Here is a 19,226-nt window from a genome sequence, read left to right as displayed (position 1 = left end):
TAGAAATGCATCCAACTGCTGCTACCAGGAGCTCACTTAGTGGTAGTTGTCACTGTCAGCTTTTTAGGGCAGAAAGTCAGGGTCTAATGATTTCATTTTTATAATTTTCCTGTTTGCTGGCATAACAAGGTCAAACACCTGTTGCTAATGAATTGCTATATACCATTACATGAGGTGGATGATTTCTAACAGAAAAAGGGTTTCCATGCAGATTTTAGGAAAATGAGTAACGCTCTAATCAGTAATTCTTTGCAAAGATACTGCAAACTGATGTATGGATAATACACCCAGACCCCAGACACAACACATCATTACAATTGCATCTGCTTTCTTTGGGTGCTTTCTGATTTCTCATGGTCTTGCTGCAATATGGCTTTGAATTTTCCCCATCTGTGAAATGTTATTTCCCTAGTAAGTGCATGGGCTGTCATTCGGTGTTTAAATTTGTCTTACCGGTGGCTGTGGTGTCACTTCTCTCTCCTGTGACACACTAAAATGAAGGAGTTCCCTTTTGTGGCTGCAGTTATAGCATCTTCACTTGACCACTGTGAGTTTGGGTTGGGCCCTTAGGAGGCTGGTTACAGCTGCAGGAACAGTCAGGGGCTGTCAGATGTTACCCCCAGAGTGCTGCCCACTGTCCATCAAATGTTGTCCATGAAAGGTTCACCTGCAGCTCTGGATTTTGTGTGCAGGCTTTGCCTTTCGTACTAAAATTAATAACAAGCATAAATGAAGTGTGTCCTCCCTCCTGTGCAAGTGTGAAGGCATTTATCTAGCCTCAAATTTAACTGACATTAACACAAATTATGTTTTTCCATGAAAACTTCTGTCCTGTCTGAGTTTTGCTGATGCTTTTTGTTCCTGCTTTTGTTTGAAGCTCTGATTCTGAATCTGAGGAGGAGCCAATTACAGAGGAGGAATTAGCCAAGCTGAAAGAGGAGGTAGAAGAAAAAAAGAAACTCATTGCCACGCTAAGAAACAAGCCATGGAAGATGAAAAAGAAGTTGTCTGTCCTGAAGTACGGTTTGATTTACATAATGAATATCTGCTATCCTGCATTGCACTGTTTTTCTGAATTTTCACTTTAGCTTTGGACCCACTCACAAAATTAACTTCAAACCATCTCTAATCTCTTTTCCCCACAACGTGTACTCACAGTAAGTGGAGGTAAATGGTGCAGAGGGTAAGTGCTTTCCTTTTCCTGTAGAGCTGAAATCAAATTAAAAAAAAAACTAATATATTTTTCTTTTTTAGAATTTCCTTTACAATCCAGTGCAAAATCTTTTCTTTTTCTTCAGTTAGGTTGATGTTGGTAAATTCTTTTATTGGTAAGATTAATATCTCAATAATATATCTCAGTAAAGTGATGCAGTTTCAGGATTATCTGAAGATTACTGGGGAGCCTGACTTTTAGGAAAGAAAAACTTTTAAACTTATGACAAAGCAAACTGATTTGAAACAGAACTTGTATTTTCATGTATTTTTATGTATGCCACATAGAAAACCATATTTTGCCCTACCAAACCCATTACTATATTTACATGGAAGCCAAAAATTAAGTATCCATTTACAGTTAAATTTTCACCAAGCACAGGAAATGCATAGAGAGAACTTTATTTTTTGACAAAACTGTTATGCTCCCCTGTTTTGGATAACCCATTCCCTGCAGCAGTACCCAAATACCAACAAAACATATTTATCAGAGAAAAGATGATCTGTCCTGCAGAGAGTTTTTGATATGGACAGAAAACAGACACATGAAATACGTTGTGGAAGGCCTAAAGATTTGTCCTTCTAGAAGGTAAAGAAATTTTGGAAAGGGTACACTTGCAAAGAGATAATGTAATGAATCAAAGGAGGTAAAAGAGGACAGCATCTAGGAGATCTAAAGTACAAGCACTGTGAAGGTAAGGGAAATGTCAGAAAATATAAATAAGGAGATTAGACTTTGGATAGTCTATAGCTGAAGAACCCCCATGTATGTAAAATTATTATTTGGTTATATTCTTCCTATGGAGAAAGCTTCTATTTTTATATCTATTCTTCTATCCCATAATTCCTAGCAATTCCTAGGAAACTTCTTGACTTGGTATGTCCCTTGGACTATTGTCCATTACTGCTTTTCCATGAAGGTAGTAATGATGCTTGGACATCACTGCCAAACGGTATCACTCAGGGGTCTGTGCTGGGGCCAGTGCAATTTATTGTCTTCATCAGTGGCATAGGTGGAGGGATTGAGTGCCCCCCTTAGAAAATTTACAGATGACACTAAGCTGAATGGGGCAGTTGACATACCTGGAAGATGGAATGCCATCCAGAGAGACCTGGACAAGCTTGAGAAGTGGGCACACAGGAACCTCATGAGGTTTAACCAAACCAAGTGCTGCAACTTTGTCCAGGAAACCCTCAGTATTGCTATAGGCTGGGGGATGAACAGATGGACAGCAGACCTGTGGAGAAGGACTTGGGGGTACTGGTGGGTGGGAAGTTGAAGAAAAGCCTACGAGGTGTGTTTGTAGCTCAGCAAGCCAAATGTGTCCTGGGCTGCATCCAAGGCAGTGCAGCTGGTAGGGCGAGGGAGGGGATTCTGCTCCTCTAAAGCACTCTGGTGAGACCCCAGCTCTGGGGTGCTCAACACAGGAAAGATGAACCTGCTCAAGCAGAAGCCTGGAACAGCTTTCCTAGGGACATAGGCTGGGAGAGGAGAGGAGAGGAGAGGAGAGGAGAGGAGAGGAGAGGAGAGGAGAGGAGAGGAGAGGAGAGGAGAGGAGAGAAGAGAAGAGAAGAGAAGAGAAGAGAAGAGAAGAGAAGAGAAGAGAAGAGAAGAGAAGAGAAGAGAAGAGAAGAGAAGAGAAGAGAAGAGAAGAGAAGAGAAGAGAAGAGAAGAGAAGAGAAGAGAAGAGAAGAGAGAAGACTCTGGACACACCTTACAGCAGCCTTTCAATACTTAGAGGGGACTTCTAAGGAAGATGGGGACAGATTTTTGCATCTAATCAATGCAGTAATTAGAAAAGTGATAGCACTTTTACAATTAAAGAATGTAGATTTAGACTGTATATGCAGAAGAGATTCTTTATGATGAGGGTAGAGAGGCACTGGATAAAGATGCCCAGAGAAGTTGTGAATGCCACATCCTGGGAAGTGTTCAAGACCAAGCTGGATGGAGCTCTGATAGACCTGGCCTAGTAAGAGGTGTCCCTGCCAATGGCAGAGGGTCTGGAGCTAGGTGAGCTATAAGATCCCTTCTAACTTAAACCATTCAATGCTTTTCTGATTCCAAGACATACATAACAAAATGCAATCACAGTCTAGAGCCCTGCTACTTTGCAGCCTATGTTCAACTCAGTTGCAAGGGAAGACCTGGAGTTTGTATGCTACTTAAAGTAAAAATATTATCTTATAAATGGGCACTCTATTATGATTACAGTTATGACAGTTATGAACATTTGTTATTAGCAAGTATTTCCCTATGTCATCTGCTTTGTTTCTTGTGCAGGGTTTGGAGTATCACAGGATGTGTGATAAAAAATGCAAAATTATCTTACAGGTAGAAGAACCAATTGCCCTTTCTTTGTCTTCCAGCTTTCACAATGGAGAGATACTTCACTGGAGATTTCTTCTCAGAATTATGATAAATGTTACATAGTTTAAGCCAACCTCCACTTCATGTTTGTTCTGCATTAGCATTGTCTTTTCCAAAAATAGAAAAAAGTGCTGTCCAGGAATACTCAACCTATATATGACAAAATAAGACCCCAAACAATGCTCTTTTTGTATTATTTTGAAGAGTTAATATTAGCATCAATTAGGACTTTTCACGTTAGCTATTATTTTTTTTAAGAAGTGTTGTCAGAACAAACTATTTGTGGGGAAAGATTTAATTTTCACTAAAATTTGTGTTTAAAAAAACCAGATATTTAAAATAGTTGAAGTATTTTGTTTAAGCATTTTCATAGTAACATTTTTTTATAGCTTAAACAGTATACGGTGGGAAAGATGATTTATACTTAATTCTAGTGACTACTTCGTAAAATGGTGACTCTTTTCCTCCGTTCTTTGGAAAATGCATGCATTCTAGTAACTACTTTGTAAAATGGTGAATCTTTTCCTTCGTTCTTTGGAAAATACATGAATGAACAATAACTCTAGAACACAGATGTAGAACTAGTTAGACTGCAGAAAGTGCCTTCTGTCAAAACATGGCTGAGAGCTCACTGTGGAAATGGCATCCTTAATAGAGCTGCACCAGCAATTTAGATCAACTCTAGTTTCCAATTTGCATCTCTGTGTCTAAAATGTTGCATTTCAAACAGCCCATGATTATTCTCTGAAGAACTGTGACTTGATGACGATACTGCGCCGATAGCGTCCCTCTGCAGTTTGAAGTTGAACTGTACTGACACAGTCAGACTCAGATCTCCACAGGTCTGGAGATGTGAAAAAAGCGAGGAATAAGACATGCAGAGGGATGAAAAGATGTTATAACTGCATCACCCCTCTACTAGGCCCTAAGCAATAGACTGGTTAGGCTCTGGGCTGGGGACTCAGTGGTCTGTGCTCCTGGGAGTATGACTGTGCCTAGAGCCCAGAGTTTTTATCATTTCCAAGACAAATATTCTCCTTCAGAAGAGTTTTCTTGTTCTAGTAATTTCCCTCCTACTGGTCCACATGGTTTGTGAGTGGTGTTGTTTTGCCTTTTCTATTGGAGATGAGAACTTGCACACATTTCTTCTTGTCACTGCCTACTCAGGTCAGCACAAAATTACCTGAAGAGCCATCAGATGATAACGACCATCAGTTATTATGTGGAAGACTGAGACTTAAAAAGAGGGGTAAATTAATTGATTGATTAATTGATTGATTGACAAAGACCCTTGGGAGTCAGTCCTGGAGAGCAAAGGAGTATAGGAAGGCTGGATATGCTTTAAAAACAAAATTGTTAAATATTCAGGATAAACATTTAAATTGTTAAATATTCAGGAACAGGCTATCCCCACAAGAAGTCTGTAGGGAAAAAGACCAGCCCGGTTAAGCAGAGATCTTAGGCTTGATCTCAGGAAAAAAGAGAATCTGTTGTTTCCAGACAGAGGGGAAGGTAACTTGGGAGGACTGCCACGATCTCACAAGGTCCTGTAGGGAGAAGATTAGAATGGCCAAAGCCCTACAAGAACCTGGTTGTCCTCTACATTTCAAAACAGTAATAAGGTTTCTATTTTCAGTAAAAGAAGGGTCAATGAGTGCCTCCATCATTTGTTGAATGAGAAGGGTTGCCTAGTGACAGCGAATGAGGGAAAGGCAGAGGTATTGGATGTCTTTTCTCAGTCATCATTATGAACAGCACTTGTCCTCACGATACCCAGCTCCCTGAGCAGAAAGCTGGTGATGGAAAAGTGAGTGAAGCCCTCACAATCCGGGAGATTCTTAGTGTTCTGCTATTCCAATTAGACATGCACAAGTCTATGGGTCCTGGTGGGGTCCAGCTCATGGGAATAAGGGTGGTGAAAGACCCAAACCACTCAAAATCATCTACCAGCAGTCCTGGATAAGGGGAGAAGTTCCAGCTGACTAGAAATAAGCACATGTAACACTCATCTTCCTGAAGGGTCAAAAGGATGATCTGGGGAACTACAGACCTGTCAGCCTAACCTCAGTCCTGGGCAAGGTTATGGAAAGCATTATCCTGAGTGCCATTATGCAGGACAAGCTGGGGATCAAGCCCAGCCAACATGGATTTAAGAAAGACGGGCTGTGCTTGGCCAACTTGATCACCTTCTATGACAAAGTGAACAGCTTAGTACATGAAGGGAAGGCAGTGGATGCCATCTATCTAGACTTCAGTAGAGCATTTGGCACCATCTCCTAAAGTATCCTTTAGAAAAACCGGCTTGGAAGGGTGAGCTCTTCAATGGGTGAAAACCAGCCATTTGTCCCATCCCAGAGAGGGGTGGTGAAAGGAGCTAAATCCAGTTGATGGCCAGTGGCTAGTGGTCTTCCCCACAGCTCAGTTTTGGGGGTGGTACTTCCTAACACTTTCACTGAGGATCTGGGCATGGGAATTGGGTGCACCCTCATTAAATTTCCAGATGACACCAAGTTGGGTGGGAGTGTTGGTCTGCTGGAGGGTAGGAAGGCTCTGCAGAGGGACAGTCTTGATCACTGGGCTGAGGACAACTGCATGAGGTTCAACAAGGTCAAGTGCTGGATCCTACACTGGGGTTGCAGCGGCCCTTTGCTGGCTTGGGTTGAGGTGGCTTGAAAGCTGTTTGGCAGAAAGGAATTTGCTGTTTAAACGTGAGCCAGCAGTGTGCCCAGGTGGCCATGAAGGCCAGTGGCATCCTGGCCTGTATCAAGACCAGCATGGCCAGCAGGACCAGGGCAGTGACCACAGCCCTGCACTGGGCACTGGTGAGGCCACAGCTCCAGTCTGTGCTCAGTTCTGGGCCTCTGACTTTGGAAAGGACATTGAGGGGCTGCAGGGTGTCCAGAGAAGGGCAGCAAGGCTCGTGAAAGGACTAAAGAGCATCTCTCAGGAGGGATAGCTGAGGGAGCTGGGGTTGTTTAGTCTCGAGAAGAGGAGGCTCAGGGGATCTCATTGCTCTCTGCAGCTCCCTGAAAGGAGGCTGTGGGGAGGAGGGGGCAACTCTCTGCTCCTGTGCCTGCAGTGAGAGGACAGGAGGGAATGGCCATAGGCTGAGACAAGGGAGATTCAGATCTGATACTAGAAAAAGCTTTTTTGCTGTTAGGGTGGTCATGGCAATGGAATAGGTTGCCATGGGGTGGTGGAGTCACCATCCCTGGAGGTGCTCAAGAGGCATCTGAATCTGGTGTTGGGTGATGTGGTTGTGTAACCCCAAGTGTTTTTGGGGTTACAGTGGTAGTGCTGGGTAGATGGTTGCCCATAAAGTCTCTTAAAGATCTCTCACAACATTGACAATTCTGTGATTCTATGATTTTTGGATTAGAAGGTACAAAAAAGTAAAGCCAATGTGCCAGAGCTTTAGCTATTGCAAATTGGAAGACCTTCAGTGAAAGCTATCCCTGCTTAAGTCTGAGGGCTGGATTTTGGGAACTGCATCCCTTTTTGTGCACTTTTCAGCTTGGCTATTGCACCAATACCAAGAAAAGAGAAGGGTTTAAATGCTTTTCTACTGTGTTTGTCTCTGGTGTACTCATCTCACTCCCCTTGTTAGTGCTCACATTTTAGATAGACAAAATTTTGTGCTATAAAAACACAAAGTCTGTTAGTAACTGGGTAATTTATATCCAATAGCAATGCTTACTATGGTACTATATAATTAGAGAATTGAGCCCAAGAATCCAGAGACTTGCCAATGTGGTTCTAAAGCTGTATCACCATACAGTTAGTACACTATCAAAACAAGTGAAATAACAAGATATATTAAAAAAGACCGTAAAACATCAAGCATAGGATTTTTAAAGGACTTGAAAACACACTATAAAGAGAAATATGAGAACTTTTTTCTTTCCCCAAGGAAAATTGGAGCAGTGCAGAGTCTGCTCTTCACATAGAATCATAGAATGGTTTGGGTTGGAAGGGACCTTGAAAATCATCTTATTTCAACCCCCCTGCCATGGGAAGTGACACCTTTCACTAGACCAGGTTGCTCTGAGCCCCATCTAGCCTGGTCTTGAACACTTCCAGAGATGGGGCATCCACAGTTTCTCTGGGCAAACTGTGCCAGTTCACCACCTTCACAGTAAAGAACTTCCTCCTAAAATCTAATACAAACTTACTCTATTTCAGGTGGAAGTCATTCCCCCATGTCCTGTCACTACATCCTCTTGTAAAAAGTCCCTTCCCTTTCCTGCAGGCTCCCTTCAGGTATTTAAGTCATCTTTAAACTTTCTCTTTTCCAGGCTGAACAAATCCAGCTCTTTCAGACTTTCATCATAGGAGATTGGCTCCATGCCTCTCACCAACTTGGTAGCTCTCCTTTGGACTAGCTCCAACAGGTTGATGTCCTTCAAGTGCTGGGAATTTCCTTCCCTTTTCCACTGGTGTAGTCATAGAAGATCACATGCTTAGAACAGAATACACCATAGTGATTTTTCAGTACTTTTTTAGTGTAATTAATTTTATTTCATTGGATTACCCATCAAGACAAATGAATTTGAAATAGGATATTTTACAATCCTACAAATCCAATGACACATAAGGTATATGTGTGAGATGGTGGAAATTTCTCATCTTTTGCTGCACTCTTTGTACTCCCATCAATGAGCATTTTATCTCTCTTACTGTGGACATACTGACAACCCTGGAGGCCAGCTGGGTATTAAATAACACTATAATTTGCCCACTATTATTGCAGAACTGCTTTTCAAGTGAGTTGTGCCTGGCAATAGCTGTTTTGAAATCTGTTTTCAGCCAGTCTTCTAAGACTTGCATAAGTCCTGGATGATCAATATTCATATGACACTTCTTTTTACTGAGTTTTCGGTTCTTAGAGTCTGAAACCTTCCTGAACTGTTACTGAAAAATGTGATCAATCCACTTGAATCCTACTCATTAGCAACAAGCTCTAAGAGCTGTAATGCATCCTCTCTCCGCAGCCCAGAAGTGCCTGAGGTACTGTACACCTAGCACTTTGGAAGCTGTAACTCCACACCTGGTATTAATTATTTACTCAGGCTTCTCTGCGACAATAATGCCTGGCCCGATGAAACATTTATTAGTTCTTGCATCTGTAATTCAATTAATAAGCTTTCTCTAAAGCTTCTTTAAATTCACAGTTAGCTAGCAGGGCACACTTTGGCCTATCTTGTGATATAGACAATTTACCTGTAACACTTGATACCAGTGATTACAAAGCTCGGTTTTGTTGGTCTGCGTTGTTTTTGACACATCCCCGTGTTTGTGAAGTCTCATTACTTCCAAGGGGGCATGAATATGTATATATGAACTTCTGGTTTGTGTTGTGCTTTCTAAAGTAGTTCTAAGACTATTTTCTACTGCTTGATCATTCTTCTCACATTTATTGCACAAAAGAAATGGAGGAAAGGACAAAGTGTGACAAAAGTCTGCAGGGATGGACAAATAGAGGTCTTTCATTTAGGTAGTTTAGACATCAAAATAGAAACCTTAATTAAGTAATCTGTTGAACTATATTTAACAAGAAAAGAACACGTGTCACAGACTTTGAAAGAACATGGCAAGCCTGGTCCCTGACTGAATGATACCAAGCTGATGCTGAACTTTTAAGGCCAGGAGGTTTAAGTAACTTACAAACTGCAGAGGTCAGGAGTAATTAGTTAGTGGAGTAATTAGTCAGTAATCTGCTGCAGAGCTGGTGGGGGAAGAAAAGCTGAGGAGGAGAATGAATACATCTTCTCTTTGATGGCTCCAGCACCATGAGCAATATGAAAATGTTATTTAGAATGTTATTGGTAAAATCTACCATGTACCAAAATCTAAGATATGCCTGTAGAACATCAAAACTCAATTTCTTTTATTCTGACTGTGGAAGAAGACTTCTATTATTCTTTGACAAAGTAATTTAAAAAAAAAAAAACCCAAACAAATCTCTTTCAATTGCATAACAACAATACAAAACAATTTAGATTGGAAAAGACCCTTATGATCATTGAGTCCAACCATTAACCCAGCACTGCCAACTCCATTGTTAGGCCAAGTCCCTCATCACGGCATTTACACGTCTTTTCAACACCTCCAGGGATGCTGATTAAACCACTTCTCTGGGCAGCCTGTTCCAGTTCTTGGCAGTACTTTGGTGATGCAATTTTTCCTAATACCCAATCTAAACCTCCCCTGGCAGAAACTGAGACTGTTGCTTCTTGTCCTGTTGCTTCTACCTGGAAGAAGAGACTGATTCCCTCTTCACTGCAACAGGAGTCAAACCCACTGAGGGTGCCCTCAATCCCCTCATTCAGATCATTAATGAAAATATTAAGCAGGACTGTCCTCAGTACTGAGCCCTGGGGAACAGCACTGTGACTGGATGCCAGATGGATTTAACTCCATTCCCCACCACTCTCTGGGCTATGTAGCATGTGCTACTCTTTTATGAATTATATGATCATTGTTAACTATGAGATTATTTTGGTATCACTTCACAAGATCTGGAAACATTATTGCCACAGTTTTTAATGCATATTTGAAACATCTTGTCATGCATTAATGCCAGCAATTCTATTAATTGAAAAAAAAAATCAAAGTGCATTGTTACTAGACCAGAGTGAAATTCAGTGTAAATGAAAATGAAAATATTACTGTAATACTGCAAGTCTGCAATTTGGACTTAACTGATTTTTTTCAGGATTTATACAACAAACTTTTAAGTACGGGAAAACAATTTATAAAAAAAGGGAAAGAATTTGCTTCATTCTTCTTTCATGACACATGAAAATAACTTCATAAATATTGTGCACACAGAGATCCAACAATTTTTTTGGTCTAGTCTTGCATGTGCAACTCAGCTGACTGCATGTATAACCACCTAATAAGAAATAAATTGTTTGTTTGTGATGCAATCATGAACTTAATCCAATGCAGGCAAACAGAATGAAAATTAGTGAAAAACAGGTTATAAAGCAGTAACATTTAGGAAAGAAGGGGTGCAAGCAGAGAGGAAAGTTCAGCGACCGGCAAAACAAAATTCAGGGAAGCATTCATGAGCTTCATCAGCATAAAACCTGTAAATTCAGATCATCCCCTTCAAAGAGCAACGTTTTGGTTTGTCCTGGAAAAAAGCTTAAATAGTGATAACACTTGAAATATTGATGGGGGTCCAGGAGGCAGAAGAAGATAAGGAAAACTAGTTTTAGTAGGAAACCTTGTAAAATTGATTTAAACAAGTCAAAAGGGGGCTTGGATTAAGAGTTTAAGATAAATATTTTTATGAATTTCATTGTGGAAAATTCCTTCCTGTTTTGGCTTAAATACATTTTATAGCAGAACAAGTTTGTGGAGAGCTTTAGTATTCACCTTAGATGCAAAATGTACTCATATATGCTCTCAAGGACTCTTTAATGCATTTATTGCTGTTTCCATATTATCTTCTTAAATTTCTAACTTATTGCTTCAGTCTAAAAAAAGTCAATGCAAAATTTGAAAATTTCATATTCTGCACCATAACGTAATTAGTGATTGAAAACACAAGTTTTCCACTCTGTAGGTTTTGATTTCATAATTTTTCCTGAGCAAGCCTGAATTACCCAGTGATAGAATGGGTCGTAGAATATAGTATGCTGACCTGGGAGATTGATAGGTGTGCAGTTTATTGAGTCTTCCTGCTTTTGTGGCACTGTTCAGCACTGACTGCTGAATCTAGGAGGAAGCTGCCATCTGCTGTCAGGACTGTTTTATATCTGTTCACAGTGAAGCAAGATTTTAAATCCTGAGGTTTGGATTTAAAAGGGACTCATGGAGACTCTGGTTTCATGAAGCTGAACCAATCTATTTTTTCAGGTTTACTTGGGAGGGCTGAAATTTAAGTGCAGATTTTTTTTTGTGAATCAAAGTGGAAAAATGATACGTGAGCAGTGAGCTGTAAAATCTCTGGAGGACTCAGAGTGGCCTGGAAAATAAAGAACACAGTCAGCATCAATGTTAGCTAAATACAGAAAGATCAGACTTAAAAATCCAGAATACAAATGTGATCCAGAGGCACAGAATTGGAAATAAAGGATCAAAACCCTTGAAAGGACACTGACTTGATCCTCAAGGAACACCTTTGAATTAAATGGGTGGTCTCTGTGGTTGTGGGGGCGGCTGGATATTTCTATCTTTTTTAATCTAAAGCGTTGCTTTCCTTGTTCTTTCGAGAGAAAAAACCCAGTGATTAGATTAGCATTCATGATTTCAAATGTTGGGAAAAAGTGTGCTGAACTCCTGAGGAGGCCAGGTGAACTGGCACTGGCCCTGATGTTTCACCAGCTGGGTTTAGGTGTGAGCTCTCGGAAGGCGAAAGTGCTCAGAGGGCTCTCAAATAGGGAAGGCTTTAAATGAGGGAATATTAGATTCAGTAACTCAGTTTTGCACTTATGTGCACTTATTTGGGTCCTTGGTACTGCAAGCTAAAACAATTGTTGCAGTGAGTGTCTCAGTTGTGAAAATCTTTGATAGATCTTGAGACTGAAGATCACACTAAGCATTTGCAGTTACTAAAAATACAGTTACTATCATAGATAAGATTTTTACCATGAGTTTAGAAGAGTTATGCCATGGCTAATGGCCATCTTCTCACATAATTTTAATTCTCCTTTATCTCAACTACACTGCTATACTGCCATTAATTGCCAGATTTGGCAGTTTAACATTACCTTTTTCCTTCCTTGCATAACATCTGTCAGCAGAACATATAAGCATGGTAATTAATTCCACTCAGTGAACATACCTGTAGCATTTCTGGAAAGACAGAGGTGTGTATCATAATTAATATTTTCCCAATAGTCAACTTTTCCCCAAGTGCTCTGTGCAATACCAAACATAATATACAGTGCTTTGCAGTTAACCTGTGTGATGACAGAACAGTTTACAGTATTGTGCCTGCACTGACAGCTAAGTCTGTTTTCCAGTGGTTTAGGACATCTAGACTTTAGAGAACATTTTCTCAGGAGACACAGAGTAGAAAACCATCGATGGAAATTTTAGCCTTTTGAGGACTAGTGAAGCTGCATTTCAAAGAATTTACTCTGGGAATGGCACAGCTAGAGAAGAGATATGCAAAAATTCTGAAGAGCTAAATTAAATGTAGTATTGAGAAAGGTTGACTCAAGAGAACCAAAGCTCTGGTGTATACATATCTCTCCCAACCTGGGAATGTCTCCTAAGATGTGAACACAGAGTTGGGCGGTTTGAATGTATCCAGAGCAAGATTAAGACACAAATTAGGTCAAACTTTGGTAATCAAAATAATAATTCACTTTTATTCACTACCAAAGAAGAGAGCAAGGAAGAAATTAGAAAAGTAGGAAAAAGCAAAGAATTACAGAAAGCAAGAAATGTAATTGCCACCAAGAATCCACAGTTTTCTGCAAAGATCCTTCCCTCTTCTATTGGAATAACTGTTGAAAAAACAGGAATAACTCTTTCCACATCTCACAAATGAGCAGCAGCTAAACTGCAAAAATCACTGTGACTAAAAATATTTGATAACATTAACTGGATGCTGACAGATCTCAGAGCTGCAAATAAATTTGCATTAGATTAGGTCACTGAAGTTTTTTTTTTGCATTACAAATACATTACATATATATCCTTCTGTGAAATACAAAATCTCAGCGCTTTCCTTTCCAAACTTTACTGGTTTGGAAGGGAACAAGATTTTATAAAGCTCTATGGGAAGCTGGAACATCAAAAAATTACATTAATATGATAGAGAAATATATAAAATTTACTGTACCATCATCTACATCTCTCTTTTGCGCTCATTTTCCAGGGAAGCACAGATTTTTGTTGACAAGTTTGAAGGCGCTCTTGGAAAAGGAAAAGGAAAAAAATTCTATGCATACAAAGTGATGATGATGAAGGTAAATTGATTGTTTCACTAACTTCCTGTAAAGCTAAAAGGAAAAAAAAGAAAAAAAAAAAGAAAAAGAAAAAGATTGACATGAAAGGCAGTGATTAGTTAATCATTATTCTTGTGGAAGAAATAGGAACTTCACACAAAGCCACTAGGAGACATATTTAGAAGAAACAAAAATTGCTCTTCACAAGCAATTACCCTGTGGACTCTGCCAAAGGATGCTGTGGACAATTAAGGGGTTACATTAGCACAAGGAAGAACTACACATCTGGGCACTGAAATGATGGTGTGGTTTTTGTTTTTTCTTTTCTATTACTCTTTTCAGAAATGGATGAAATTTCAAAGGGATTTTGAAAATTTTAAGACAGCCTGTATACCCTGGGAAATGAAAATTAAGGAGATTGAAAGTAAGTAAGTGAGAATAGGATCTAGTATCATATTTGCAATGCCTGCCAAAATGTTAAATTTCTTTAAATTATGTGTCTGTATTCAATGCATATTTTAAAATCAATATTTCTTTTTTTTAATATTTGTTGAGCTTGATATTATACCTAGTTGAAAATTTTCTTCAGAAAGTATCACTTTACAGATAAAAATTCTCATTATACAGGTACCAGCTCAAGAGCCAGTGTTGAAATTAATCCCAGAAAAGTGTAATTGTGATTTAGCTATCCACTTTATTCACCTTCACGTTATTTTCTCTGCGTTTATTTTATACTGATTTTTCTATACATGCTGTACTGCATTTATTTCTGCCACATTTTTCATTATCCTGAGCTTCATGTAAGCTGTATTTCTCTCATTTTCAGCCACATAATCCACCACAGAAAGTGCAATAGTGGTCTTGGGTGCCCCCATATATAAACAAGGCAGCATAGGTACTAGTATGGGTGTGTTTGAGAGTAGGTGTCCAGCACAAGTCAGTTTTGTGTTGCAGTGCCAGTGATGAATTTAAACTGCAGCCCTTTATTTGAAGGAGATTTGACTAAATTGCATGGATACCTGAGTGAGGTTTTGCCACTCGGTTTCCCATTACAACAAATGCTTCCCACTGCAACATACAGAGCCCCTCTCAGCTGAGTCTGACTCTTCCAGTCCTCCAGCTCTCTGGAAAGATCAGGTAACAGCTTGAATCACCAGGCAGTCTCAGGTAGGCTCCCTTCTTCAGGATGAGAGTCCTTTCTAGCACAGGCAGACCAGCTTCAGAACAAAAGGCATCAAGCTCTGCTGTGCTGCATCCTCGTGTTGGCAACAGGTGAATCTGCTGCTGGGGTTTTAATGTCTAAAAGAGATAGAAATTGATAAATGTATGAAGTAAATATATATTTACAAAACAGATGCTTGTTTTCCTTATAGATATTCATTACTATCTGTGCAACAGAAGTGTGTGGGTATCACTAAGACCTGTGTCAGGACAGGGTGACTCTTTTTATCTCACTGATGAAATGTATAAAATGCACACCAATCTGCACGCCAATGGCTAGTGTGGTGAGGCTGTGGATGCAGGAAAAGATGATTAAAGTCTGCTTAAAAATATTGCTCTTTCATTCATACACAGATCATGCTGCACCTCAGAGTAGATTCAAGACACTGGTGAAACTTGGACTGTTTTTGCCCACAGTTAGTGCAGCCCATTTGTGACATTTTCCACCTTCCCTTTTGCAGATTCCTGTTTGGATCTGTCCACTCTGAAAATACAGTTAAGGGCAGTTACAGCTAAATTATCCTCATCCATAGTTAAACTATTTTCTTACCAGAGGTGTCTGTTCTTGCCTGATTGGTGAGAAAGAATAAAGCCCCTGAGCAGTCTGTGCATTGTTTTGCAATAACTGTACTGATGCAGGTAATTCCAATACCTCCCTGCAGAGGTTCCAGATGGATGCATAGCAGAGCTTTCATCAGGATAACTGATACAGGAGCTATAACTCAGTGCATGAGAAGAAGGTATTCCCAACAGAGCAGGGATATTGTGATTTGAGCAAAAGAAATAATGTGGCATGCAGAGGTCTACAAAAGTAACCTGAAATCAGAAATCTTCTTAACTTCCTGCACTGTATTTTTTGAGTCCACAGCATCCCCAAAGGCTGCAGTTTGGCTGTAATTGGGTAATCTGCATATCACAACCAGAAGACTAATTCAAAGTCTCTTACTTTACACCTCTCCCCAGACTTCCCAGTATGTAGGTCACTGCTAAGATTGGCTGCTTCACACAAAATTTCCAAATTATGGTTTAATTCTGCACCGTAAATAAAGCAGATTCAAAATGCTAATATCCTTGACTGAATGGCTTTTTCCTCCTTTTGCACAGCTGTGATGAATGTCTCTTAGATGGCCTCTGTTTATACTCTGGGATTACACCTGTTTCAGTGTATTAAATTTTCTACTGATTGAGCTATTACAGTAAAATATGAATATATGTGTCCCAAATAGCACAAGATATATTAACTTCATATTACAGACTGAAAGAATCTTTTACATATCTGCAAAACAGTTTGGAAATAACAATATAAATTCCTCTGAACAGAGAGATTTACTTCTCATTTGCTCTCAGAGTGCACCAAGCTCCTAAACTAGACTGTGTGTGGAAAACCTTGTGAAAGTTTATATTTTTCCCCTGGAAATGAGTGGTAATGAAACTGCAATCTAGTATTTTTTCTAACTGAAAGTTCCCCTATACTCAGCAGAACTGTGCAGCAGCAAGCTGGGGTTGCAGATAACTTTTTTGTCTCTTGTGAAAAAATCTGGTGAGCACTGTGATAACAGCACTGACAAGTGTTTTATCCCCTTGGAAAGACTTTCCCCACTGGCTAATTCTGCACTGCTTCCTATTAAAACTGGTCTGGTGCTGGCTTAGCATGTCAAGAATGCTTAAAATCCACATCAGACAGAAAAAAATACAAAAAGAATTGAACTATACTTCTAAATGTTACTTAATAATATTAAAAAAAATATAAAAGGATAAAAGAGGATACTTTATAAATATTATAGGTTTTATATGACCCTAAATACTTTGTTTAACTAATAGTCTTATATTTTTGTTTCTGTTTTCTCAGTCAACTCAATTCACATTAGTTTGCAATATGCAAAAAAGTTATTAGAATTATGGTAATAAAGAAAAAAAATTAATAGTAAAATTAATTAAATTTAGAATTAATTGGAATTTAGAATTAATTAACATTAGAATCAATTAAATGTGTAATCAAAAGCTTCTGCTGATTTTCTTTATTTTAAATAGATTTTGAACATCTTTAGATAAAATAACATCAAAGGACTAGCTTATCTGTGCTTTCATCATATCTCATGTTTTCACAGGTCACTTTGGCTCATCAGTAGCATCTTATTTCATATTCTTGCGTTGGATGTATGGAATAAACATGATACTCTTTGGACTGACCTTTGGTCTGGTAATGGTGCCTGAGGTGGGAATCTTTTAGATTATCTTTGAGAATTGCTGTGTGAATTTCTGGTTTTGCAGTGAGATTTCATAGGACTGGAGCTTTAAACAAGTTTTTAGTCTCTTTATGCTCCATTAGAAAGTATTAAACTGTACTAAGCCTGTAAAGATGGACTTCCTTTGTGGACAGTTGTCTCTCCAGAGAGATGTTTGAAACAGACTTGACAGAAAAATGTAAAATATAAACCTAGCACTGTCTTCTGAAAGTGTTTTCTAAGTCTGGGATGACACAGGTATGGGTTTTTTTTAATTTTTTGGGGGAGGGGGTTTGTTTGTTTGTTTGCTTTTGGTGGTTCTATGCAGAACTAAATAGAGGAACTGAGATTAAGAAGAAGCAAAGTGGAGCATCTTGATTGAAAGTCTGGAAAGAGCCCCATGGGGACACAGACACATATACTGTGCTTGAACAAGCATCTTGCCAGCAGCAGGGGAACTGTCAGAATACAGAAACTGATTCCCTACCATCTTCCCATACATTTCAATTAAAATATCCCAATAAAATCCGTAATGCAAGAAAAATTAGTATTGCGGTCTTGGTAAGATAAGCCCTGCTCATCAGAGCAAAATGGATTTTTGAGTGTAAGAGGTACAGTTTGGAAATCCAACACACCACTGAATGCACATGCTAAGCACAGTTTCAGTCAGTAATGTGAGGAGAAGTGAAAGGAATTGTCATTCTCATTAAGAAGGTCATTCTCATTAAGGAGTTTAGGAGCATAAAACAAGTCTTTCAAAGAAATGACAGATCACTCACTGTCCCTTAATTTCCTTCATTGCTATTTTGCTTTAAAATATAAATCACTCTCATTATTTTGGTTACAGGCTTTGATGGGTAAGCCATATGGCTCTTTGCCTAGAAAAACTGTCCCAAGAGCTGAAGAAGCAACTGCTATGAATTTTGCTACTCTATGGGATTTTAGTGTAAGTGCATAACCTTGCAATATTACATATCCACATGGCTTTTATTCACAATTACTTCATTATTTAATGTTCAGTTATTTTATATTAAGTATTTTGGGAGACAATTTGCAATAGAATTAATTTACATATTCTTTTCACAAACTCTCTACATAAGTGTTTCTTTCAGACAAACCACATAATGAAGCTCAATATTCACAAGCACATCTCAGTATATGTGGCAATCCAAAGACACATGAGGAAATATCTCAAAGCTAGTTTGCCATTCCAGGGTACTGGATTTCCATTTCCTATGTGTGAATTTGGTCTTCTGCTTTTACGTGATTAAGATTCTGAATTTTAAAATGCAGTATGAATTAGGAAAAAAAGAGAAGAAAATAAATTAAAAATAACAGTGAGCTTCATACATTTTATCTCTTCCATTACATACAAAGCCAGTGAAGATTTCTCACTGGATAAAAAATGATAGGAAGATCTTTCTAAAAAGCTGTGTATGTAAGATTTTGCAGAGACTTCTTCATGAAATGACATTGCACCTAGTACATCAGAAGTTGCATATTTGAGTGACAGTAGGAATAAATCTAGATGTAGCTGGGAAGTTAGATAATGATAATGAAATTTTAAAATGAGAAATAAAAACAGCAGGGAAATATTGGAGAAAAAAGGAATTAAAGTAACTTGAAGACTTTGTAAAGAAAATAGAGACTAGAAGAGCTTTATAAAGAAAATCAGGACAAAGTTTGTAAAATAAATGTATTTGAGAAAAGATGGATGGAAAGACAGGATAAGCTTATAATAACTGTCAGAAACAGAACCTGACAGGCCTGAAGAAGAAAGTATAATGAATAACAAAGGAGCAGTTAACACAAGGAGCAAATGCTAACATAATAAACATAGAATAAGGCAATGAAAGAGATGGATCCCCTGAAATATCGAGGGAAAAAACGTAATCTTCTTGAGGCATGTCAGATTGACAAGTAGTCCTTGAAAACAATGACATCTTTGTTTAAACAGCACAGGAGATAGTACCTTTCATCTGCTAGCAACACTTGTACACTACCAGGTAAGTTAGAAATAAATCATCACATATCACCAATCACTATTTCATCATAAACAAAAGCCCAACAAAACCTGAAGAACTCCAAGCCCCACATAAGAACATAAAGAATGCAGCTGGCTGTCTCAAAACACCGACCACATAAGATCAGCCACCCTAATGGAAGCTGAGATAAGCACAGATGGCACAGCAGGAAGGAGTTGATTCCAGGCCTAACAGAGGTGAAGGCTTGGTTAGCATCTGAATAAAAATTCCCACGGTGGCAAACTGAGAAAAGAAGCAAGTGCTT

At 38.9% G+C, this 19,226-nt stretch overlaps 1 protein-coding gene across 1 annotated transcript in view; it reads left to right on the top strand.

The window, feature by feature from the left end:
- The window catches only part of TMC1 (transmembrane channel like 1), a 50,231-nt gene that overhangs the window by 12,327 nt on the left and 18,678 nt on the right, over positions 1-19,226 (top strand). Inside the window, exons 4-8 of the mRNA XM_085043433.1 lie at positions 878-1,018; positions 13,422-13,512; positions 13,834-13,915; positions 16,821-16,927; positions 17,785-17,883. Of these exons, the coding sequence (XP_084899559.1) occupies positions 878-1,018; positions 13,422-13,512; positions 13,834-13,915; positions 16,821-16,927; positions 17,785-17,883 (520 nt within the window). The remainder of the gene's footprint in view (positions 1-877; positions 1,019-13,421; positions 13,513-13,833; positions 13,916-16,820; positions 16,928-17,784; positions 17,884-19,226) is intronic.

Source organism: Lichenostomus cassidix, chromosome Z (genome assembly GCF_008360975.1).
Source record: "Lichenostomus cassidix isolate B80296 chromosome Z, HeHo_3.0, whole genome shotgun sequence".
Lineage (NCBI taxonomy): Eukaryota > Metazoa > Chordata > Aves > Passeriformes > Meliphagidae > Lichenostomus > Lichenostomus cassidix.
The sequence above is the reverse complement of the archived record's forward strand: the minus strand, read 5'-3'. Positions and strand labels throughout refer to the sequence as shown.